This window comes from Melitaea cinxia, chromosome 1 (assembly GCF_905220565.1).
Source record: "Melitaea cinxia chromosome 1, ilMelCinx1.1, whole genome shotgun sequence".
Taxonomy (NCBI): domain Eukaryota; kingdom Metazoa; phylum Arthropoda; class Insecta; order Lepidoptera; family Nymphalidae; genus Melitaea; species Melitaea cinxia.
Window position 1 is genome coordinate 7,810,201 of NC_059394.1, and position 26,078 is coordinate 7,836,278.

Genomic DNA, 26,078 nt, shown 5'->3' on the forward strand with positions numbered 1-26,078 from the left:
TTTATAGTCATCCAAAAAGGTTTACTCAGATATCTTCCACAGACAGATGTCAGTTACATTTTTATTATATTTATTGACTTGAAATATTACAGTTTGACAATTATTATATAATGAAAAGAAAAATTTAAAAAAAAAAGAATAGAAATACTATACTTGCCTATCTACCTTTTACTGGCTGGCATTCAACGATTGTACGTGAATTCAACATCTTAATAAGTTGTTATAATTATAATGTTTTATGAACTATTTATGGTTAAATAATATGAGAAAGCAAAAATAAATTTGTAATCAAGTGTTATAATGTAGCGATGTTAGCGGGCCAGTTCATTGAATCATTGTTTCCGGAATAAATAAAAAACGTAATATAAATCAACCATAATATAATTAAGACTAGAAATAAAATTTGAAAAAAAAATGGAGACAAAGTTTAAAGTGGTTTACAAACAAAGTACTTAAACTATTATGAGTCTTGTTTTTAAGTTCAGCGTTAGGACAATAATATCCAGAATTCGATCCTTAACGATAAATATAATATATATAATTAATATATGTTTATAAAGACGGTGTAATAATTATAATAATAAACTAATATGATCAAATATATAATTAATTAAACGATAAATTGATTAAACGATAAATAATTGTGTTTGCTCGCAAACGAAAAAAAACCGACTTTAATTACATCGACAAGTAATACAACGCAGGTAGACGAAAGAATAGTCAAGTAAATACGCGTTATCAAAGATTATACAAAAAGGTGTACATGGTAAATATCAGCTTCCGTTAAAATAATAATAATTGTGTTTGCTGGCAAACGAAACAAACCGACTTCAATTTCATCGACCAGTAATATAACGACCAGTAATATAAATTAAAAATCATCAAAATCGATACAACCAGTAAAAAGTTGTGCGGATTTTCGAGGGTTTTCCTCGATTTCTCTGGGATTCTATCATCAGATCCCGGTTTTCTTATTATGATACCACACTTAGGATATCTCCTTTCCAACAAAAAAAAAAATTATCAAAATCATAAACGACAAAGCTATCCCCGAATATACATAAAAAATAAAAATATATATATACGGTCGAATTGAGTAACCTCCCCCTTTTTTGAAGTCGGTTAAGAATCATCAATATTGGTACACCCAGTAAAAAGTTATGCGGTATAATACAACGTAGGTCGACGAAATATAGGCAAAGAAAAAACCCATTATTAGATATAAATCGAAAAGTAGTTGTTAATTCTCAAATAAATTTAAATAAGACCAAATGGTGACACACCAGCTTTCGATTAATTTTTTTTAATCGAAATCTGTCCACCTATTCAAAAGTTCTGAAGTAACATACATAAAAACAATTTTGACACGATATCGGTAGCTGGAAGGTATTGATTAGGTAATTATGCAGCTAGGTACTTACTTGTAAGGGAATATTAAAATAATTATTATTTACAAATATAATTGAGTTTTTTGTTTTCTTTACTTTATTTCTAATTTCCTATGTTGCTATAAATTGCAACATGACACCTAAAATAACAGCTAAGTATAAGGTTATGCTAATTAATTAGGTACTCATTGAAACAAGTAATGCATAAATTAAATAATTGCATTTGCTCGCAAACGAAAAAAAAACCGACTTTAATTACATCGACAAGTAATACAACGTAGATCGACGAAAAAATAGTCAGGTAACTACGCGTTATCAAAGATTACTCAAAAAGTAGTTATCAGATCTCGATAAAATTTAAATGTGACCACACGATAAACATCAGCTTTCGATTAAATTAAAAATTATCAAAATCGGTACACCCAGCAAAAAGTTATGTGGATTTTCGAGAGTTTCTCTCGATTTTTCTGGGATCCCATCATCAAATCCTGGTTTCCTCATCATGGTACTAAACTAGGGATATCTCTTTTCCAACAAAAAAAAAAAAAAAAATTAAGTAAAAACGCATTATTAGATATAACTCGAAATGTAGTTGTTAGATCTCAAATAAATTTAAATGGGACCAAATGACACACACCACCTTTCGATTAAAAAATTTTTTGTCGAAATCGGTCCACCCAGTCAAAAGTTCTGAAGTCACATACATAAAAAAAATACAGTCGAATTGAGAACCTCCTCCTTTTTTGGAAGTCGGTTAAAAATAAATAAAGAATCTGACTGCAAAAACAATAATTTGAAAACTGAAAAGAATAAAACGCCTTCTTGACTTTTTTCAAAATTTGGTCATAATATACCATTTTAAAATCTTCATTTGATACACATATTGCAGAATCAAAATGTTTTTAGCGTCTTACAGTTTTCATGTTGGTTTTTTTTAACGTAGCCTATCTAAGAACACTTGGGTTATTAAGATCGTTCAGCGGTTTTAAAGGTATGAAGTAATAAAGAATTTTACATACACAAATCCAAGATACGGGGGAAAACATAACTGTTCTGGTAACTAAAAGGTGAAGATTGTGTAAGCTAAACCTTAAGGGGCAAGAGCAAACTTTAAGGTAGTTAACGATGAGTTGGGAAGTATCCTTTAATAGGTACAGAAATCATCTGATATATTAATAGTTATTACTTCGCAAATATCGATCGTAGTATGATGTTTATAACATTTCTCTTCCTTAACTCAATCATTATAAAATGGTACTAAAATTATATTCAAAACGGTCAGATAAATGCGATACTAACTTTAAAATAAGATCATATCAAATTCCTATATAAATAAGGTGTATCTACTAAGAATATTAATAATAACCCACCACGGAACCACCTTGCCATTGTGGGAGACTTACGGAAAGGTATGGACAATTTAAATATAGCCATCAAGAACACACTCTATACTATGTAACTTCTAGGAGATACAAACAACCCATAACAACTAAAATCAACTCTTTCCAAACTGATAGTTCCATATTTAAATGATGCAAGTTTTTGACAAGAAAGAAGCTCTTATGGCATCGAATACGGACAACGATAAAAGTGACATTTATATAGATTCGGTCTCTTTATCCTCTTAACTTTATTTGATACATCTCCAGTACCCTATAACTTACTGCTAGTGCTTGTTATATATGATTATACAGAGGATACAGGAGGCTTCTGCCGCAGAACCTAGATCCACTTCAAGTACTTTTTGTCCACGCAAGAAATGGTCAAAGGAAATGAATAAATTCATTCGGCGCACGTATCTTATCGCAACAAAATTAGGAACAAATTAAACATATTTAGATACTTTCATTATGAATTTAACATTAAATACCCCCAATACAAGTATCGAGCCAACGACGACTTTTTTGAAGTCGGTTAAAAATACAAAATAGGTCACAGGATACTTACTTACAAGAAACGCAGAATCCAGTGACACAAAATAAACTAACCAACTACATATACAACCACACAGTAATAGTTAGCAACCGGTCAGGTCACAGAAGAAGATGGACTAACGAAGTTAATATGAGTCAATAGTAAGAAACTAATATGAAATTACAAACAGGGAGTAACTAGAACAGTATATCGGAGGACCCTTCACCAAGCAGTTGCAACAGAATATGCAGAACTAACTATCAGAGGTAGGCGAACAAAGAATATCTGAACAGCTTAGAGTTATATTAAACAAAATGATAAGCGATCAACGACTTAAAGAAATACTTCAAACCATAGTTAAACATCAAAACATACATACGTTGACAAGTCACCAATCCAGCACACTCATTCATTCAATTGATTTAGAAAATACCAGTTTAGATTCAGGTAATATAATTTTTCATTCATAAATTAATTGAATAGAACAGTTTAATATCAATTCTAATGCACGACCTCATTTAGAAGTACAACCTGAACACCTTCGACCGGTAACGGTCTCGGTATGACTTGATTGTTATGTATAACTTTTGTTTTGCCCGAGTTCATATCGAGACCGACTCGTCGGAAAGACTCGTTTAGACCACCCAGCATTTAGCCTAGGTCATCCATCGTCTCCGCAATGATGACGATATCGTCTGCGAAACGAAGGTGCGAGATCTATTCGCCGTTGACGTTGACGCCTCGTCCCCCCAATCCAACGTCTTGAAGATATTCTCTAGCGCAGTGATAAACAATTTCGGCGACATTACATCGCCCTGTCTTACCCCGCGACGAAGAAAAATGGGTCTCATTCGCTGGTCCTGAATATGAACATATATCTCAGTACCTCGATATAGCGCCAGTCAATATGACATCTCGGCAGATAATCCTGGGCAGCCCAGGTTTCGATAGAGTCACAGACTTTCTCGTAGCCACAAATACCATATACAGCGGCTGATTATACTCTTCAGTCTTTTTTTTATAATATAATCTACCGAACAGTATGGATGTGGTCTAGGGTGCTGTAGCCATTTCGAAATAGCTTGCTCCGATGGTTGGAATTCGTCGATTTTTGTGGCAAGACGATTCGTAACGACCCTCGCAAACAGCTTAGACGTGGCTCCGAAAGTGAGATAATTCGTCAAGAGAGACTTATCGCCACTTTTATAGAACGATACCACCACACTCCTGGACTATGGCTCTGGTGAGGAACCCCGGTGGATGGACGTTAAAGAGTTTTACCAAGGCACAGACAGGGTACAGATAATGTTATTTAAAGACATACTCATCGTTCAGTTTGTACTAAAAAAACTCACAATTGGAAAGCACTCGGTAGTGATCTACTACACAATTACTGGTAAAAAAAATCACAACAATTCATCCCTTACTACACAAACACATTAACGATTTCATTCAATCACCAGAAAAAATACCAAAATTTATAACATAAGGAATAACTTCCACGATTCCTAAAGACATAGATTAACAAAATGCAGTTAAATATCTACCATCACATGTCTTTAAACGTTTTATAAAATGCTTACAGCGTGTATTACCGAACTCACACAACAACATAATTATTTCCAGCTAGCTGTGCCCGTGACTTCGTCCGCGTGAATTTAACAAAATAGTTGTTGTTCAGTTCGCAGAGTTATAAAATAAAAAATGTCTAAAATAAAAGTAGTTAAGTTACTCCTTATTATATCAGCTATCTGCCAGGGAAAGTCCCGTCAAAATCGATCCAGCCGTTTCAGAGATTAGCCGGAACAAACAGACAGACAGACAAAAATTGTAAAAAAATGTTATTTTGGTATATGTACCGTGTCCATATACATTTAGTAAAAAGCGGTTATTTTAATATTGCAAACAGACACTCCAATTTTATTTATTAGTATAGATGTATAGATAATAATATCTGTTACTGGCACACGTAATTTGTAAAGGCAGCTTTTCTGTTCTTTAGCATCATATATTAATTTAATTTATAAAAAATAACATCAAATACATGTTCTACCATGGCAGCTTATTAAGGTGTCTGAACCAGCCGCCCGCTTTTAAACTAAATTGATTAGGTAGTTAATATATGTGCGGGTGTCTTAACTATCTGTAAGCCAGCATTCAAATAACATTAACCCTACAGAATATGAACCTGTCTTTGTATCATATTTATTTTTCATTTGTATACTTATAGAACATTGTTTTAGTTATCATTTCATCGCATTGCACTCAAGTGATACAAATCGAGAAAGGTTCAAGAAAAAAAAAATTTAGGTACTACCATTGCCAACGACCTTTTTATATATATTACATAAAGTAAACAGAATGGTTTGACAATGGCTCATGTTATTAATTTGTTTTGATTAGCGGAAACGCCGGCAAGCGGCAGTTTTGAATGATAGATGACTCGCGACAATGCTCCTACGGGGACGAGTGTGGGCGTAGTCTTGACAGCCAAAATCTGCACTTTCCTTTGACTTTCTCTCGGAGGTGCGAAAGGTGCTTACAGGGCACGCAATGGTTATTCGGTAGCCGGCACAGCATAAGTGTACGCGCACTAATCGAGAACCAGTCGAGGCGCTCGTTAACACATGGTGCATTGCGCTCTTTATCGGTATTTAAAACACCTGCATAACATTCGCGTATTTATAAAAGTCAGCTTTGTTAAAAAAGTCATATTAAAAGTTGTGAAGTGAGATGTTAGTACATCATGGCGCGTACAAATGAAATAGTGTTTGTAGCTCTGTTTTTCGCGCTACGAAGCGGCACGCCTGCGCGTTTTCCTGTAAGTATGTCTATAAATAAACAAGGGCGGGCGGCGCCTCACTAGTGTTTTTTATCATTTTACAATAAGGCTTTTGATATCAAAACTTTATATACACATTATAATATAAATTTTGTCACTATAGTCTTACTTTTCACTAGAAGTGTATTATAGTTAGTTTATGTACACAAAGTGATTTTATACGATTATTGTCTATAGAGAAGGCTTAAAATTTTACTAAAACTATCACAAAATAATCAGGGAAGCAGTAGGGTGTTATAAAAATTTACAGTACAAAACTTAAACAAATAAATAATAATAATCATATCCGCATGACCCGATGGCAAGAATGCTTGCTGCTATATAAATAGGTATCTACATTCATTCGTGAAAAAAAATATCTTCTACTAAAATGACGGACAAATAGGTGCAAAAACCTTAAAAGTGCGAAAGTTAAACGTATCGAGTATTGTTGTAAATTGTAGTTCATAGAAACGATCTATTTAACTTGTTGCTTGTACACTTATGATTGTATTTAAATTTTTACAAGATGAAGATAATTCGTAGCTGACTTCTGTTTAATTAAATCACATTAAATGCCTATTCAACGTCATTAACAGATTATATATACGATTCAGCCTGTAATATCCCACTGTTGGCCATAGGCCTCTTTGCCCATGTAGGATAAGGATCAGACTTTAATCTGTGATGGACTAAGCTCTGATCCATGTGCTACTCCAATGCGGGTTGGCGGATATAAGTATTTATTTATATCTTAAGAAAGCTTAATGTTTTGGGCTAATACTAGATGTTCAGCTTTCTTGACTCTTTTAATCTTTATTTTTTTATTAGAAAAGATTTCTACCAGTATTAAAATTCAACATGTTTAATTTTTTATAGTTTAAAAAAAGACGACAGTAAAAAGTAAAAAATTCAAACTAAATTATTAACCTTAACGTTTCATTAAACGTACCCATCTATATAACACAAAAAATACTTTTTAATATTCGTAAAAACCAAGTTAAAACTTTAAATAAATATTAAAATTTGTATTAGTCTTCCGTTATGTTCCGTTATGTTTATATACAATTAATTACATACAGCGTAGTCCCCTTCGAAGTAAGAAAAACAAAAATAAAAATAAATACATAACATTTACTGAGAAATGCTCTTGCTTTAAAATTCTTCACACCACAAGTGAAATGTCAATACATGTGTCATTCATATTTCTAACGGGTACTTTCTGATGTATGTGGTATTCATTATTTGTACGGAAAATAAGAAAATAAGACAAAGATTCCTTGACTTCTCTCTTACCACTTTGTTATTATGTGAGAGTTTATTTAGGTCGAGGTTGTTATTTGAAATAATTTTATTTAAAAAAAATGTATTATTTTTTTGTGATACGGGACAATTAACTTTTTAGATATTATAGCAATTTTATTATTTTTAGGTTATAATTATAATGCCCAAGTCAACCTAAGATACTTTCACACAAATCTTCAAGGCTAATAATTAGTGTAATCGAAAATACGCTATAATAATATTTAAATCGTTTGTGAGATAGGATTGACAAATTAATGCATTCCTTTACGAAAAATGTATTATCTAATCAGAACACTCACAATCAGTTACAACAACTTTCACTACCTACTTCTTTGTGATCTGAATTGTATAATTTTATTTTGGCAATTATATTGCATAACTTAATAGAGCCTTAGGTTTGTCCCGCACTAAATCACGTAGAGAAGTTGCACAACCGTAAGCATCACGTAGTAAGACGTTTTTTACTCGCTTCTCGATGATTCACGGCGCGGGGCTTTATTGTTCCCGACGGTGCACGGTGTAGCGGAGGTGCGACGTGATGCCAGACTCTACGTAATTGTGATCGATACAAATGACTTTCATCCGGAACGCGACGTAATACGGACAATTGAATTGTAAAATTAATGACTTTTAAAGCTACTCGTAATTCTTGCAGATTCATAAAAGAGAATGTTATTGTCTTGCATTGTATTAATGGAAAACAAATAAATTTGACTTTCCCCTTTACTTTGCTTGAGGTCGCTAATGTCGAGTCTATATACTGGGCTGACTCACATGTTCATTTCGGTTTCACTCACCTCTAGAGTTTGTTAGTTTAATAACATCGTAACACTTATTTACGAGAGTATCGATTATAAATAATAATTAGACTGTAAGTAATGCACATACATACGAACACATAGTAAAAGTGAAAATAATTATGATATTTTTTGATACGCTGTTGTAAAAAATATTAACTCGTTATTTTTTACGTCAAGGTTTTTTAAAAGTAATGCTTGATAATAAAAACCTAATGGCGTGTTACATTTTTTGCTTATCGTCTGAGAATTTTTAATTCGGGCCAATTAATGTAATGACTTTGTTTGCTCGACAATTTATTTAACACGCTTATTCTTTAATTGGAGCAAACGAAGGCATATGTGGTAAAAGCGATGTGACTTTATAAGATTATTTAAAAAATACGCATCACTTGCTATTCGTCTTAGAGTTGACAGGCGACCCCGTTATCAGGGTCTTGTCGAGTTCACTCGAGACGTTCTTGACACCGACATCGATTACGTTAATTTGGGTGCTCAAATATACTACTTCCGTAGGGAAAACTATAAGAAAATATAATTACAAGATTGAGGAAATTAAGAACACCCATAGCTATTTTTTTATGTTATGATATGCAGGTATATAAAAACATTATATACTTATCCTTTTTTATCCTCTTACAAAAAAATAATTACATTCATTTCTAATCATATGTGTTTTCGAATAAGTAAATATTAGCATACCTTCTGGTATTAGTAAGTGTCCCAAATAATTGCAATGAGGTCGTTAAATTAGCATACGAACATTGAGTTACGGTTGTTGTTAGTTCATCACAACAAGACATTGTTTATAGAAATTGTAGAACTTTTGTTTTTGAACACAAGAATACTTTTACTATATTGTAGTGGCCACGGTATTTATTTATTATAGGATATACTGCCATTTCATGGATGGTGGTCGAGCGGCCTAAAATCAGAGGAGAATTCAGAACAGTCCAGCAAGGACGTGCAAGTTGTGTATTTGCCTGCACTGGTGCCACGAGAAGCACAGTCCGAAGGGTATTCAGCAAAAGATGATATTCCATTACCATACAGCTTCGACGCTTTCGGGAGGTACGTTTTTACGTTTTGATGATGATGAAATTGTTTTTAATATTTTAATTCCATAGATATAATGTTGGAGAGTAGTCGAGTAATTTAAAGTATAGAGTTTACGGTTAATTACTATAACATAATTTGCAACATTGAATTAGATTAAAACTCAAAGAGATCAAATTGATTAAATCTCATAGATATTAATAAAATAACTGGAGTCTTGATATTTATCTTAATAGCCTACAGTTCCTGAAGTATTCACTGTCTTCTTTTCCTTGTAATGGCTTTTATTTCCTTAAATAATAAAATTTGTTGTTGATTGTTATATAGTGTTTATGTTTAAATTATATCAGTTGCTAAAGCTATTCTCCATCCAGGATTTTCTATGAAACTACTTCATTTCCGTTTTTTATCATTAATAATTAAAATTCCCATCTATGTTACTTATAAATATGTAAGTATAGTGTATATAATATCTATATTGTGATAATTTACACAACAACGTCGAAATGTAGTTAAAATAGTTGAAGGTTTATAACAACTTTTTACACTAATATTACATACACACTGACACGATTTATCTTTTTCTGTGTACCTATGTTTAGTATTTTAGAAAATTATAATTCCAACTTTTGTGTGTAGCCAAGTCTATGTTGCTAATGTGTTTACCGAGTTTTTATTCGGTAAAATTCAGTTCAGCACATTTTTAAATATATAATCTGTATGGTGGAATATATAATCTGTATAGCAGCCTAGAATTAAAGTAACCGTTATCTCTAGAGCCAATTTGGCGATGCGTCGCGTCGCTTAAACGAAATCAAAGTCCAAAAGCCTAGGTGTGTTCCTAATAAGAGTAAGCAAAAGCTTGGAATAAGAGACAAGTATCCGAAACAGTCTGCCATTATAAGAATGCTTCTCAACGTATGATCCACTAAAACGTTCTGCAATAAGCTAAGCTTCGGGTTCGACCGGGTTGATATTGCTCAAAATAAAACGAACACATCCATTGGTTTTGACGAGACGAGAGTTTAATGTTTTTGACAAAATTGTTACGTATCAACCTTTAATCACTGGATATCATCAATGATAATGATATTAAGTGATCAAAGGTTTTACAGGCAGCTGGAGCACTCAATGCCATTCCCTGAATCGAACGCCGATTATGGTTAATTTCATCTCTTTCCAGCGAAACATTTTACATTTACCAAGGACAAATTCAGGGCAAGAGGGGAGCTTCTAGGTCTTAGGATACACTGATTTTAAGCAAATTATAATGAAAATATGCATGGTCTAGGTTGTTTGTGATATATTTTAGAGACAGCTAACCTATAATCTTAGAAGCTATTTGCCAGGCACTTTATGTACCGAGTTTCTGATCTTACTTAGATACTTAGAGTTTATGTGTGTTATACTCATTCATATATATACTTTTATATACTTTTGGCCTGTTCAGGATCTAATCCAAACGAAGCCCTGAATGGTTATTACTATTTGCAATCGAGCACATTACTCAGAACTTATTTTGGGATGAAAAAGGACGCTGCGATGCAAAATGATGTTTATGTATATCTTATACTATTAACGACGGCTCCAACGATTTTCATGAAATTTAGTATGCAGGGGATTACGGGGGCGATAAATAGATCTATCTAGGATTCATTTTTAGAAAATGTCTTTTTATCCCTGTTTTTAGGCAATGAAAAAATGGCTAAAATATCGTTAAAATGCGAAGGTACATTTCGCAATTGTCAATATTTATGGTATCATATGTCAATATCTATAGTTTTCATAGCTCGGGTGGGAAATCGGCCGGTCGGGATCAACCGAGCAGACCACGTCCCATGTATCCAATCGATTATTTTTTCCTTTTTTTTCTAACTGCACCCACGATTTTTTATTTAAATAAACAGTTCATATTTTTTATTATTATGTCGGTAAAAGCATATTAATGTATAAGTAAGTACCTGGGTGACCGAGCTTAGCTCGGTATTTTTAGTAAATAGTGTTTTTTGGAAATTATATTTAAATACGAGTTACATATTTATAAAATATCAATAATTTTTTTTTATCGACAATAATAAAAAATATAAACTAATTTAAAAATTAAAAATAAAAAAATAATAAAGAAAAAATATGAATTAATAATAAAAAATAAGAACTAGCTATTTAAATAAAAAATAACGAGTGCAATTAGAAAAAAAAAGAAAAAATAATAATCGATCGGGAAATTTGAGGATTTGAACCGTAGTCTTTTCGGCCGTTCTCGATCGACCGATTGCCCACCGAGCTATAAAACTTTATTAACAATTACGAAATTCACCTTTAATAAGTATTCTAACGATATTGGAGCCATTTTTTCATTATCTAAAAACTGGGATAAAACAAAATTTTCTAAAAATGAATCCTAGCTAGATTTATCTATCCCCCCCCCCCCCCGAAATTCCCTGCATACTAAATTTTATGAAAATCGTTGGAGCCGTTTCTGAGATTCAGATCCTATATATATACAAGATATCGTTTACAACAGTAATAAGTATAAGATATAATCTAACGTTGTGGTAGACTAGTCTTAAGGCATAGCTGGTTTCACAATGTGCTCCATGCACATACCTAGGAGAGAATGAGGAATAAAGAGAGTATCATCTATTTGGCAATTGAGTGGCTAGGCTTGGCTCCTAAGTTATAAACTTTTGTATTTCGGGACAAAAATTCCGGAACACAAATTCCCTTAATTATCAAACCTAAGCTCTGTTAATAAGTAATAAATATATTCAGTAAATACTGTAGATATTTCTAACAACCTTTCAGAAACTTCGACCTCCAGCTGCTACCGAATAGAAGACTCGTGTCACCTCATTTCAAAGTATGGTCAGAAGATGGACCGGATGATCCACTATCTAGTGTGGATTCCTCTTGTCATTTCTTGCATACTGGCCCTGGCGCAGTCGCCGCTTTCTCCGCTTGTAGAGACCACACACTAGTAAGATGATAGTAATAGTTGTTTGTTCTGTATATTTTTTTGCGCGTTGCGGTAATTATACTGATATTTTTACCTATAGCGGGTCTGATTGCAATAAAACCATTTTTTGTTACATTATTTTGATATAATTATTGATTAAAGTATTGTATTAGTATTTACATTAATATAATTACATGTATTTTTAGTTTATCGACATAAATGTTCTTTAAGTCGCTAAACTTATAAAATGTAACTAGTACTAGGCCATCTCTCAATGTCGTAACGTAATGAATAATCATATTTATTTTCAATATTAGTCCTCTACAAAGGTGAAATAATTATGCACTCTTAAAATTTAATAAATTCGCAAATAACTTCATTTAATTTTACATTAACTTTGAAGTAAGTCTTTTAAAGGTAGTATTAATCATTAATGAATTGAAAATTTTATTTTCAGCATGGTTTGATAATGACTGAAAACTCAACTTACGAAGTTCGCCCGCTTACTTCACGAGTGGGACGCGCTAAGTCGACAGGCAGGCAAGAACGGACGCCGCATGTCATTCGTCGAGCTCCTCCGCCCCCCTCCACCATGGACGACGACCGGCCGCTGCGGCACACTGCCCGCAGACCGCGCATTCTTCCAAAGAAACCTCCCCCTTCCTCCTACACCATCGAGATAGCCCTGTTCCTAGATCAGGCTGCTTACAAACTCTTCTATCCTCACCTCAACTACAATGAAGCTGACTTGCGGGATATGTTGCTCGCTTATATCAATGGCGTTAGTTTTTTTAATATTCTACAATATGTATTTCTAAGTGATCAATTCAAGAATTAAGACAGAGATAGAAATTATGGAAATAGATTAGATAACTTTTGTAAATCAAAAAATGACGAAGCAGGAGAACTGAGATCACAATGTAAATTAGTAAAAAGATATTTATCAAAATGTTGTTTGTGCATGGCGGATGTGTGCAGGTGCAAGCGCTGTACCACCACACGTCTCTGGGCACGCACGTGCAGCTGTCGCTGGTGCGGCTCACGCTGCTGCGCGCGCAGCCCGCCAAGCTGTCCACGCACGCCGAGCGCGGTCGCCTACTCGACTCTTTTTGTGACTACCAGCGTTCCCTCAACGTTGACGATGACGATGATCCCGACCACTGGGATATGGCTCTATTGCTCTCAGGGTTTGTTGAATTTCGATATAAATTTTTGACTTACCGAGATTTTTATTTTAAAACCTATTATTTCAGAGTCGTTGCAGGCACCATGGTAACTAAGTCTCTTGATAATTGAAGCTCTAAAAGTATCTTCAGGAAATCAATTATCAAGTACGACGTAGTCTCCACATAAATGATACTTTAACTGAGCTATAATAGTATAAGAACTTTATTTACAAAAGTACTACAAGGACAAACGGTGTAATGCACTAATTAACGTAACCATTAAATTTGTTTTCCCACATTTGACAGATGATATATGTCGAAAATCTAAATAATACAGTGAATATTAAGTTTTGTGGCTATATTTGTTTCGTATCGTGTGCAGACTGGACTTCTACTCGGAGGAGGGTGGGCATCGTAACGGTGTGACGATGGGTCTGGCGCCGGTCGGAGGCGTTTGCCTGCCCGCGCATGCGTGCGTTGTAGCGGAGTTCGGAACAGCGGACACGTTCGGCCGCCCTTATCCTTCAGCTGGCTTCACGTCCGTCTATATTCTTGCGCACGAGATCGGACACAAGTGGGTTACCATTCACTACATAATTTAAATGTCTCGGTGATATTTTGACATTATCTGATTAGACAATCATCGAAATATCAATTTGGGTAACAATCCATCCATCAAGATAACATGATTCAGCCTGTAACGTTCCACTGCTGGGCATAGGCCTCTTTCTCCGTTTAGTAAAATTGTGAATCGTTCTCAATTGGTAATCAAAATCGTGCTTTAGTAGGCTATTCTGAAACTATTTTTTTTTTACAACAGATGTAATCTTAGTATATCCATTTAAATTTTGACCGTTTGCGATACGAAGATATTAAATTTAAAAAAAAATTAAATTCAATATTTATAATACGACTGCATAATTGTAAGCAGACATAGCGGCATCACATCTATTCTTCTCACATCTTGATGACATAATTTATTTTACATTCAACGGAAGTAGTACAAGATTGAAAATCCTTTTGTCACTTAGATACACATAATTATGAGTACCTATCTACAACAATAGTGCCGATTTACATTTAACTTGATGTTCTAATAACATAAAAATTGGTATTGGCTAGTAGATACATATCAATCTATTTGGTAAATTGGATTCTAAGATTAAACAAGGTAAATATAGAACGAAATGCTTAACCGATAGGAATAAATGATGTATCGTATATTTATCAAGAAAGTGGAAATGACGTGAATTTTTACAGCTTAGGCATGCACCACGACGGAACAGGAAACTCCTGCGCTCGCGACGGCTACATCATGTCGCCTTCTCGTGGAACTAACGGCGAAGCGACGTGGTCGCAATGCAGTGCACGAGTCATCGCTGACCTGCAGTGAGTATTATATTTTATCATCAATACATATATAATCTATTATATATATAAGAGATTAAAACCTATATATTGACTCATCACGATATCTCTGGAACCATAAGGCGTAGAGACTTGAAATTTAGTAGGAACATTCCTTTCGCGTAGAGGTCAGCTAAGAACGGATTTTAAATAATTCCACCCAGAAGAGGAGGTTGCGGGGGCGTTAACGATAGAAAATTCCCGATTTCAAACTATAGCTCCTATCGACTCCAAATTTTCTATATGTGATGTAGAAATGATCAATGAGTGGATTTTATGATAATTCATCCCCAATAAGGATTGGGGGGGGGTTTGACAATGAAAATTTTAAATATATGTACCTAATTCCGAAACTACTGAAACAATTATTATCAAATTTTAAAAAAAGAAAAGGAAAAAAAACGACTTGAAATTATATCAACAAGTAATACAATGTAAATAGTCGAAAAAATTGTCATTTAAATTGGCATTATTAGAGATTACTCAAAACGTACTCGAAATATTTCGATCAAATGGGACACAACGAGCAACAGCTTTCGACTAAAAAAGAATCATCAAAATCGTTACACTCAGTACCTAAAATGTTATGAGGTAAACTTGTAGTAGATATTTTAATATTTTAGAATAAAAATATTGTTTGACTTCTCAAAAATTTTAATGAAGTGACAGATAATAACTACAGAACACATTAGGATCAAGATAGCCAGTACATATTACAACAAAACTACATTAAAAACATACTCGTAAGTTGAGTTGAAAATCTCCTTCTTTTTAAAAGCTTTTATTAAACTTGCAATGTTAGTATGTATGTACGTACCTACATATGTTTTTAGGGTAGAATCTTGCAACTCAATTTTGAAGCATATATCTTTAACCGATTATGCTGTGATTTTGTATACACGTTCAGTTTGGATGACAATGCATATTTAGTATGTAAGGTTATGTAAATCTATCATGGCATTCAAACATAAGATGGCGGAATAGTAATTTTTAATGCATTCCTACAATATGGGAATCAAATGAAAGGGCTTGCTGAGTATAGCTGGAAACATGAAGTGACGTCACTCTAAATTCAAAATGGCGAACTTTTTTTGTATATAACGAGGTCGGCAAACAAGCGGGCGCGCCTCACCTGATGATAAGCATTTACCGTATGTTATAAATGTCTGTAACACCAGAAGCATCGCAAACGCGTTGCCGACTCTATCCCCAATTCCTCCAATGAGTTCTGGTCATTTTGCGCACTCAAAGGAACACAACACTGTTTTAAAGCATTATTATTTAGCTGTGAGCACGTGAATGTGGTCGAGGACCTCAGTCGGGCTGCTTTATATCTTGAGCAGGAAATTTTGTGCTGTGCCCCGCCTCAGTTAAACTTTTAAAAATTGCAGATTAATTGTTTTTATTGCACTGATACAATATTGGTACCAGATGAAAGGACTTGCTGAGAGCATCTAGAAAAAAATTGACGTTACTCTGAATCCAAATAAGGCGGATTTGTTGAAGTTTTACATACTTTCAAATAGGAGAATAGCTTTTATCTAACAAAAGATAGGATATACAGAACGAGGAGGTACATGCTTATCCGGTTCAGTTCAACAAAATTCATGATAAACATCTACAGAATTTTTAAAAATATAGAATACAATAAATTATTGTTAATAATAGAAGCTCAACATTTATAGCAATTTTACAATTGCTATCGTAAAAGTAAGCTTTATACAGTATTGGTGCCCAAAATAAAGTTATTCTTGATGTTACAAACTTTTTATCGATTAGTTTTAGGAATCTTCAAAAAACATATTCCTATCCGTTTTGTCTTATATCTCGGTCTCGCTGCGACAGTGGCAACACAATAAGATCACTCGACCTTCGCCCAAGGTCGTATCTCTCCTTCTCAGTTTTGTTAGACAAAAAAAATATCATTAAATATCAATATGTATATGTACATAAAGCAAAAAATCAGTAATTGTAAGGATAAAAGACGCTTTGCTCATATAATAAGAATATATAATAGATATACGATAATTACAAATTAATTAATTTTACGTTTATTAGTATAGAAAGTATTATGTGAGGCTTTAATTCGTTTTTTATTGTAAGAAACTTGTTTTTTTTTTGTAGGTGGGCTACTTGTCTTTTTGATGGAGAAGATGACCTAGACGTCCCACAGCAACTTCAACATGAAAAGTTTGGTGACGCTCCTGGCGTTATATGGGGAGCAAAGAAACAATGCGAGGTAAACAAATATCATACTAGAACTTTATTATTATAAAAGATTAAATTAAGAAGATAGATAATACTTTCTGATTCTTAAGATTACCGTTTTCGAAAAAGAAAAGGTAAAGACATGAAATTATCGATCGTAGACTTTAAATAGCTATTTTAACACACATGGAATCTATAGCGAAATTTGACACTTTTTTACTGGCTTACCCAAAATCTCTACCAAAATTTAGCTCAGTCAAATTTTTTGTTATTAAAAATGTCTATTTCGACCGGACTATTTATTTTATAATTACTCACAAAGTAGGTATCAGATCTCAATCAAATTTTAGCGGAAATACCAAAAAAAAAGACATCAGCTTTCGATCTATACAAGAATTATCAAAATCGGTATATCCAGTTAAAAGTTGTGCGGTATAACACAACGTAGGTCGATGAAAAAATAGTCAAGTAAATATGCATTAGTAGATACAACTCAAAAGGTACTTGTTAGATCTCAATTAAATTTAAATGGGATCACATGACACGCACCACTTTTCTATTAAACCAAAAATTATTAAAATCAGTTCACCCAGTCAAAAGTACTCAGGTAAAACATACTTTCATTAAAAAAGAATACGATTGAATTCAGAACCTCCTCCTTTTTTGGAATTCAGTTAAAAAAAGTAATAACTGCATTAAGAAAGGAAGCTTTTGGTTGCATTCTATTTAAAAGTAATAATATTTTATATATTTCCGTATATTCTTCCTTGTGGAAGAATGTTATTCTAAGTACGACCTTGACTTTCGTTCGTAAAAGAAAGCGTGAGCTGTTTTTACTTTTTCACACTTAGTTCCTAATTTAATATTTCGTAGTTAGAATATGTGATCACAAGTAACTGTAGTCATTATTTAGTTTGACGTGACTTTTTCACGTGAAATTTTTGACCACGACCGAAGCTGTATAAAAACTATATAATACTATCGTGTAAGTTAGGAACTATAACATAGTTATACTGGAACTCTATGTTCATAAGAGGAGGTGATTACGTTAGGCGGTAACTTACCTTCTTTTTCAATGTATATCTTATATATTTTATAAAGTAAAATTTCTACGCCTTGACTTTGAGAGTAAACTGGTGAATGCGTGATGAGAGAGTTACGAAAGATATGATTGGGCGAGGCGAACGGAAGTTAAGAGGGACGGAACGGGGATGAACGGAAGTTCTAAGTTAGATGAAGCTAAAGAAGTTTTACTTGAGTCGTTTGGTCTAAAGCACACTCGTTTTTTTTTTTTTTTTTTTGAGTAATTATATTTTTAACAGTAGTTATCCTGTAAAGGTTAAGCGTAAAATTATTGGTTCTTCGGTTTGGGGTTTTGCCGACATTGGGCATTTGATATAACTTCTGATTCGTTCCCATACGGACATTTTGTTGAAAAAGGTTACGAAAGTGGTTTGAATAAGTTTTCTCGTTCTTAGTAGAAACGTCGTCCTTTGTGTTTCGGAAAAAAATCTGAAACATTTATCTCAATTAAATAGAAATATCTATTGTGTCCGTTATTATGTGTTTTTTATGTTAGGTACTGCTCCGCGACAAGGATGCGGCGGCGGCAGATGTGCCGGGAGGGGAGGGCGGCGACGCTGCGCGTTGCGCACAACTGGCGTGCCGCACACCGCACCGTGCCGGGTTTTACTACGCCGGACCCGCCTTACCCGGCACGGCTTGCGGACAAGGAAGGGTTGGTGACGCTTAGTAGTCAGTTTTAAAACTTATCCTAGCGTACTTTTTTCTAACAGATTTTTGCAATATTTTGTATTGAGCTTAGTCATAAATCACTTTCGCTATGTTTTTTACTTCTTGCCCTTATTTTTAAAGATAAGTCGCTACATCAATAACGCCTGAGCCTAAAAAATAAACGTTTTAATCGGGGTAAATACTGTTAATAACATTAGGTATCTCTGTATGTGTAGTGGTGTCAAGGCGGAGAGTGTGTACCGGCGGACACGCAAGTGTCGCTCACAGCGTCCACGACCGCGCCTGGCGCCGCGTGGAGCGCGTGGCGCGCCGGCGTGTGCCGCTCCGGCTGTACGCTGCGTGGTCGTGGCGCCAGCGAGCGCAGGCGCACCTGCGCCGAGGGCGCTGTCTGTGAGGGCTCCTCGTACGACGTAGGGCTCTGTGACGATTCGAAGGTAAGTTTTGTGAACATAGTTAATAAATGAAAATGCGGATTATATTGACTGTATTTCACTCGGAAATAAAATTAGAAGTAAAAGATTTGCTTGCGTTTAAACAAATTTTAACTGCTTCATGAATAATTTAGAACTAATTTACCTACATGGCTAAAACAAATAGGAACAAAAGTAAAGGTCGTTACCAAACACTCGAGCACAAAGTTTTTCTGTTAAATACAAAGGAGGTAAATAGATTAGAGAATAGATTGATACAAGCTAAAATAAGCTCTTTTATACGTTCCACAAGTGAATATGAAAAACAAAAGATTTCATAAAATAGTCCAAGCGCCTGACATATAGTAACGGCAATGTTTATCACGACGACAGGTTTGCGGCAAGAAGACGCGCGTATCGGCGAGCGAGCTGGCGGCGCGGCGCTGCAGCGAGTACGCGGCGCGGCTGCCGGTGCTCGACCCGCGCGGCGGCGGGCTGCAAGCTCCGCACGACCCTAGTAAGTCTTCCGTACCTACTCCTAAATATCTCCCCACTTTATAATGGAAAATTTTAGTTTATAATCTGTCCATTAGAAAATAAATTGTGAACCTGAAATGTTCAATTATAATCGTGTAATAAATAATAAACTAATTCATGCTATCCTCTACTTTTACATGGTAGCGAGGGAATTAGTAAAGATATTATAATTATTTATATAATTATATAGATATTCAGAAATAAAATCTACCTATAATTATTTCTAATTATAATCGCTAATTGAAAATGTAGCGTCTAAATATTTTTTTTAAAACATAATACCACCCAACCACTAACAATACCATTGATACTACCAATGTTTTGAATAGGGTTGAACTCGACTTAGACTCGATTCCTGTTTTGGACTCGTATACTGAAGTAGGTACCAATTTATTTTGACTCGAGTGCAGACTCCGTTTTCAGTCCGGACTAGAGTCGAGAATCCGAATCTGAGACTCGAGTTCAGGATTCGAATCCGAGACGATTCGCCTGAAGAATTCGAGTCTGATTTTAAAACAAATGAATGGCGAAAAAGAAGGTCATTTAGCTTACACCGACCGTTACCCTGGACGACTGGAATGATTTTTTTGCCATACTAGACTCGAGTCTCGGACTAGAGTTCGAGTACTAGGTTTCCGCGGACCCGCGGAATCGCGTACTCGAGTCATGATTCGAATACCGTATAAACCGACTCGAGTCCACATAACAGCGACTCTCTCTCGAGTGAGAACTCGAGTTTATGAATGAACATATTATGACTGAATCTGATAAGCAAATAGCAAACTAAAAGATAATTGTGTTTGCTTGCTAACGAAAAAAAACCGACTTTAATTACATGGACCGTAGGCAGACGAAACAATAGTCAGGTAAATACGCGTTATAAAATATTATTCAAAAAGCTGTTATCAGATCTCGATTAAATTATTCGATTCTCGATTAATGGGACCACAATACAAGCATCAGTTTTCAATTATAAGAAGAATAATCTAAACCGGGACATATCCAGTAAAAATATTATGAGGTATAAATACGACGTCGGTCGACAAAGGAGTATTCAATTAAATACGTGTTATTAGCGATAATTCAAAGTACTTGTAAGACCTCAATTACATTTAAATGGGACTACATGATACCCACTACCTTTCGATTAAAAAAAGAATCATTAAAATCGATCTTCAACTCAAAAATTCTGTGGTAGAATAACAAAAAAATATAGAGTCGAATTGAGAACCTCATTCTTTTTTGAAGTTGCCTGCCTATATTTGCCAGATGCTCGGCCATACTCAAGAATCAGCTCATTTGGAAGACATTAAACACTTTAAACTTATTTATAAGCTGACGTTGCATTTTTTAAAATTAAGGTGTCTGAAATTCCCTAACCAAAGTACTAGCTGTAATGATATCTTTAGTTTAAACAACTTGATAAGAAGTCGTACATGCTGACTTGAGCAGCCCATATGATTTAAAGATGATCATTGTCTTAGATATACAATTATATTATAATAAATAATAAACAATAAACAATAATAAACACCTCATACTCAAAAGTGCCCAGTATGATCGCCCAGAACTAATCCTGCCCTGTGTGTGTGTCGGGGGTCCGGAAACACACACTATACACAAACAATAACGCCCAGACCACAGCAACATCTGTATGGCCAGTGTAAATATTTGCCATGTGGGAAACAGAACCCGTGACCGCCAGCTCAATGACCTTTGCACTAACGCTGTTTTGTCTTTCTTACTAAACATGATTTCTAAAAAAAAACGAGTGTGCTTTAGACCACACGACTAAAGTAAAACTTCTTTAGCAATAGGCCTGCATTGTGTCTTAGATATAAGAAACGTAAGTGGTTATGAAAGAAAGAAAGAAAGAAAATGTGTCCTCGCACCTCTCTCTCTCTTGCTCCGTTTGCCTCGCCCATTACACTTTTTGTAACGCTCTCGTCACGCATTCATCAGCTTACTTCTCATGTCAAGCGTGCGTAAAGAAGTTTTAATTCAAAAATATTTTTGAAATCAGACCGGTAGATATCATAATATTGTGTACAAAAATAAATGTATGTACAAACTTGTCCGCTTTAACAGCTTATATATATATATATATATATATATATATATATATATATATAAGATGTTAAAGTGGACAAGTTTGTACATACATTGTTCATAAGCTTCAGCATAAGCATTAAGCATAAGCTGTTCGTTAGTCTCGCTAAAACTCGAGAACGGCTGAACGGATTTATCTTATCTTGGTCTTGAAATGTTCGTGGAGGTCTAGGAAAAGTCTAAAAGGTGAAAAAAATTCAATTAATTGTCGGGAAAACCCTAAAAACAGCCCTTTTCTTTTTCCCATATAAACGTTTTCTTAATAAAATGTAGAGTCAATTTGAACTTTATTGCTATTCAATAAAGTTCATGTTAAATAATATATTAGGATGCATTTTACGTAAGTTATTAATGATTAAATTGATCGTATTCGTAAACCGCATTTTAATTTAATTTACATACAGTAAAAATGGTATTAACTAGCTATTTCACATTATCTGTAATATTATTGCGGGGGCGTTAAAATGGAAAATTCCCGTTTTTAAACTATCGACTCCAAATTTGGTACGAATCTCCTTTATGTGATGTAGAAATGATCGATGAGCGGATTTTTGGATAACTCATGCCCAATAAGGATTACGGGGGTGGGCGTTAACAATGAAAATTTTAAATGTATGTAACTCAGAAACTACTGAACCAATTTTTATCAAATTTTTTAAGCATTTGTGATTTGGTCCAACTTGGGAGACAGTGTAATTTTATCTTAATTGGATCCGATAGGTGGCGCTGCTATCAGTATGTTACTCCGAAACTATTGAACCAATTTTTTCAAATTTTATAAGCATCTGTAATTTTGTCTAACTTGAAAGATATGTTAGTTTTTATCTCTGCTATCGGTATGTAAGCTATCAAATTTGGTAGCTGTTTTCCGAGCAGGACAACATCTGCTGGGTCCGCTAGTAGTAAATATTAATGTACATACAAGTAGCCTTTAACATTTGCTCATTATTAAAGTACGTATACCCATACCAACTTACCTCATAAACCATGATTTTATATTTTAAGAAAAAAGGTCATCAAAATTGTTTGTAGCTATACCTACAATATAAATATTTTCTTCAACAAAGCGATTAAATGTTTGTTTTTATTCTCATTAGTCTTTAATAATAACGATAACATTTAACCCTGGTTGGTAAATAAGCAAAAAAATAAAGGCAAAGCAATCATTCTTTATTAATTGAGTTATTTTTAGAAAACAACCACACTGAACGACGGTAATTAGATAAATTCGTAATAAATTAGTACAATTATTGTAAACAATAATGTCACATTTCGATAAGCGTAACGTTCTGTAAAACGATACTGAAAAAAGTACCTACTAACATAAAAAAAAATTGTGGTCACTGATATTATTGTAGCTATCGGTTTAAACTATTTTGACGAAGTTTTCTATCGATCGCACCACATCTGTCAATGTTTATTTTGGTTGGCTTTGATAGCTCTTTATATTATTTCGATTCGAGATTTATTTTTGATGAAACCGCAAATGTGCGTCACGGAAACTCGGCTATTTTTGTTATAAGTGGTATATTTTTATGGTACAGTTTTGACAAATATATCTATATGTTATAGCATATAAATAAACAAGCATGAAACGGCGCAAATACAACACTTTCATAGTATCTGTAGATATAACTTGTTGGAGTTTACTCTTTAAGAAATAATATAAGGCCTGTGGTATGAAAATATATGGCCAGTGAAATTGTGTGACACAACTGGCACTGAAGATCAGTGACGCTGAGATTGGCGGCTTACAGTGCTTTTAGCTGTCCATGTATGATATACCTAGTTATGATAGTATTCGCTACTAACACGAATAGCAAGCGTCAATCTAATCATAATTATAATTAAAATAAAATTATAATATTATTTGTTATTTAGTTATATTGTGTTCCAGTGAACCATGATGTGACTGACTAACGGACATTATTACAGGCTTATCTACATAATTATGCCAACGGATGTGTGATTATATATCAAATAGTTTTGTGAAGGAAGTAATCAATTCACACATATGGTTAAGTTTCGCGAGACTTTAAAAATGATCTAAGAACTGGCATTATTTTTATCGAATTGCTTAAAATATACCTTTCAATTTTAAAAACTTATTTTGACTGTTACGGACACTAAAAATACCTATATAGGTCCAACTTTTTTCAACATATAAAACAAATCGATAACATTTGTCATTGAACATTTCCAATGTTATGTTAAAACTACAATGTAATTATCATTTGTTACAGTGGGAAGTAGGTATTCGTTGTTAGAAATCACTATATGTTATTCATTGTTTTGTTATTGGAGGCAGGTATGAGCGCGATGAGCAACATTCAACAAATAGCCACCAGTAGATCATAGTCATTATTATATAATGTTATCTTATAATGTCGCCTAATATTATACTCAATAAAGGATACATGCTGTGTGAGTACACTACACCGTTCATTTCAAGTTATAAAGTTCCTCTGCGCCAAAAAAGTTGTAGTAGTATCTCGTACAACATGTTTCTAAATTGAATGTTAAATATTATATTTGTATTATTATAGCTCGTATGTGGATGGGTTGCGCGATATTCTGTCGACGCGCATCAGGCGGCGGGTTCTACGCGCCTCGGGTGGAACTTAACGACGCGGGCTTGGATCCGTACTTCCCCGACGGCACTTGGTGTCATCATGACGGCTCCCACCACTACTACTGTCTGCAGCATCACTGTTTGCCGGAAGTAAGATCAAAATATTCAGAAATTATAAAAAAAACCTTAATGGTACTGCTTAAAATTGAGACGTTACCGAAAAGAAGTTGAAGACAGATGGTGCTTCTGTCTGTGTGCTGCATAAATTTTTAGGTTAATACGAAAAATGTAACGTTAAAATTGTAATGCTGTACATTGTTTTGGCTTCAAATAAAAAGCGGCCAAGTACGAATCAGACTCGTGCACAAAGGGTTCCGCACCTTTATCTGTTATAGTAATCTGTTATAGTAAGTATTTGTTTGTAAGCGTCTACCTGTCGCCGTTATTAATATCGAGCTAAAAAATTACATTTTTTGTATGGGAGCCCCCTTAAATATTATTCTGTCTTTAGTATTTGTTGTTATAGCAGCAACAGAAATACATCATCGGTGAAAATTTAAACTGTCCTAACTATCTTGGTTCATGAAATACAGCCTGGTGACAGACGGACGGACGGACAGCGGATTTTTAGTCATAGAGCCCCGTTCTACCCTTTGGGTACGGAACTATTAGTTCCTAGTGCAAAACATGCACTTTTGTTTATAAGTTTGAATAAAATAAAAATCCAAATTAATTAAGTAATTTAAGTATCTTACAATATGTTCTATCAAGTGAGCTATTTAGTCAATGAACTGAATTACCTGTACCTAATATATTTTTTGTTTACTAAAACAATAGATTCTTGATTACCGTTCATGTTATCATATTTTATTATTGAAAATTTAATAGGTTACATTTAAGAGAATCATTAATAAAGAGTATGTAATAGAAGAAGAAGATAGAGAAGTGCGAAAAAAGTAGAATTTTACAAAAAAAATTAGTCTAAAAAATGGGTCATATACACCGTTTTGTCCCCTAGCTCTTTAACTATACCTCACGTTTTAGTTAGCGGCACTCCAAATAGACATCGGATTGTCTTAAAAGTCTAGAGTATGTTATCAGTAGTGAAGAACGTGTTTTCTTAATGGTAAAAGAATGATTAAAGTCTTTTACCATTAAAGGTATTAGCAGCAGAACTTTCTATTAAAAATAAATATCTTCCAGGTATCTTTTCTCTACATCGTCTTACTATCGTCTTATATATTCGTCGTGTTATATATATATAAGACCTAAGACGATGTAGTGATAATATGCATACGTACTCGTATATTTAAGACATTAAAAGCTATTATTCAAAGGGGGAACGCTGCCAGTATCTTCGGAACCTTGCCTAAGGGGACGAACCTTGCCTAAAGGGACTCCTTTTAATAATATTTTTTAATTATTATATTATGTATATATATATAATTAAGGTTTTTTAGTTTAATGTTATTTATCTAATTATTATTATTATATTATAAGTTGCTAATAAACTTTGTTCTTTGAAGACATTTAGTATGAAGTCGCAAAAATACTGCTGGGCAATATCTATCCTTACAATTAGACAAGGAAAATAATATTATCTTAACAATGTACCAAATTGTTACAAAGGTTTTTTACTAAACAACTCACTGGTAATTTAAATTAAGAATATAGTTA

General features: G+C 34.0%; 1 protein-coding gene across 1 annotated transcript in view; it reads left to right on the forward strand.

The window, feature by feature from the left end:
• The first annotated feature begins 2,920 nt into the window (after positions 1 to 2,920).
• Positions 2,921 to 26,078, forward strand: part of LOC123660977 (A disintegrin and metalloproteinase with thrombospondin motifs adt-2-like) — a 33,378-nt gene continuing 10,220 nt past the window's right edge. The window contains exons 1-12 of the mRNA XM_045596021.1: positions 2,921 to 2,998; positions 9,115 to 9,296; positions 12,087 to 12,258; positions 12,695 to 13,018; positions 13,216 to 13,424; positions 13,786 to 13,977; positions 14,664 to 14,792; positions 16,935 to 17,049; positions 18,598 to 18,756; positions 18,989 to 19,207; positions 19,577 to 19,700; positions 24,376 to 24,551. Of these exons, the coding sequence (XP_045451977.1) occupies positions 2,921 to 2,998; positions 9,115 to 9,296; positions 12,087 to 12,258; positions 12,695 to 13,018; positions 13,216 to 13,424; positions 13,786 to 13,977; positions 14,664 to 14,792; positions 16,935 to 17,049; positions 18,598 to 18,756; positions 18,989 to 19,207; positions 19,577 to 19,700; positions 24,376 to 24,551 (2,079 nt within the window). The remainder of the gene's footprint in view (positions 2,999 to 9,114; positions 9,297 to 12,086; positions 12,259 to 12,694; positions 13,019 to 13,215; positions 13,425 to 13,785; positions 13,978 to 14,663; positions 14,793 to 16,934; positions 17,050 to 18,597; positions 18,757 to 18,988; positions 19,208 to 19,576; positions 19,701 to 24,375; positions 24,552 to 26,078) is intronic.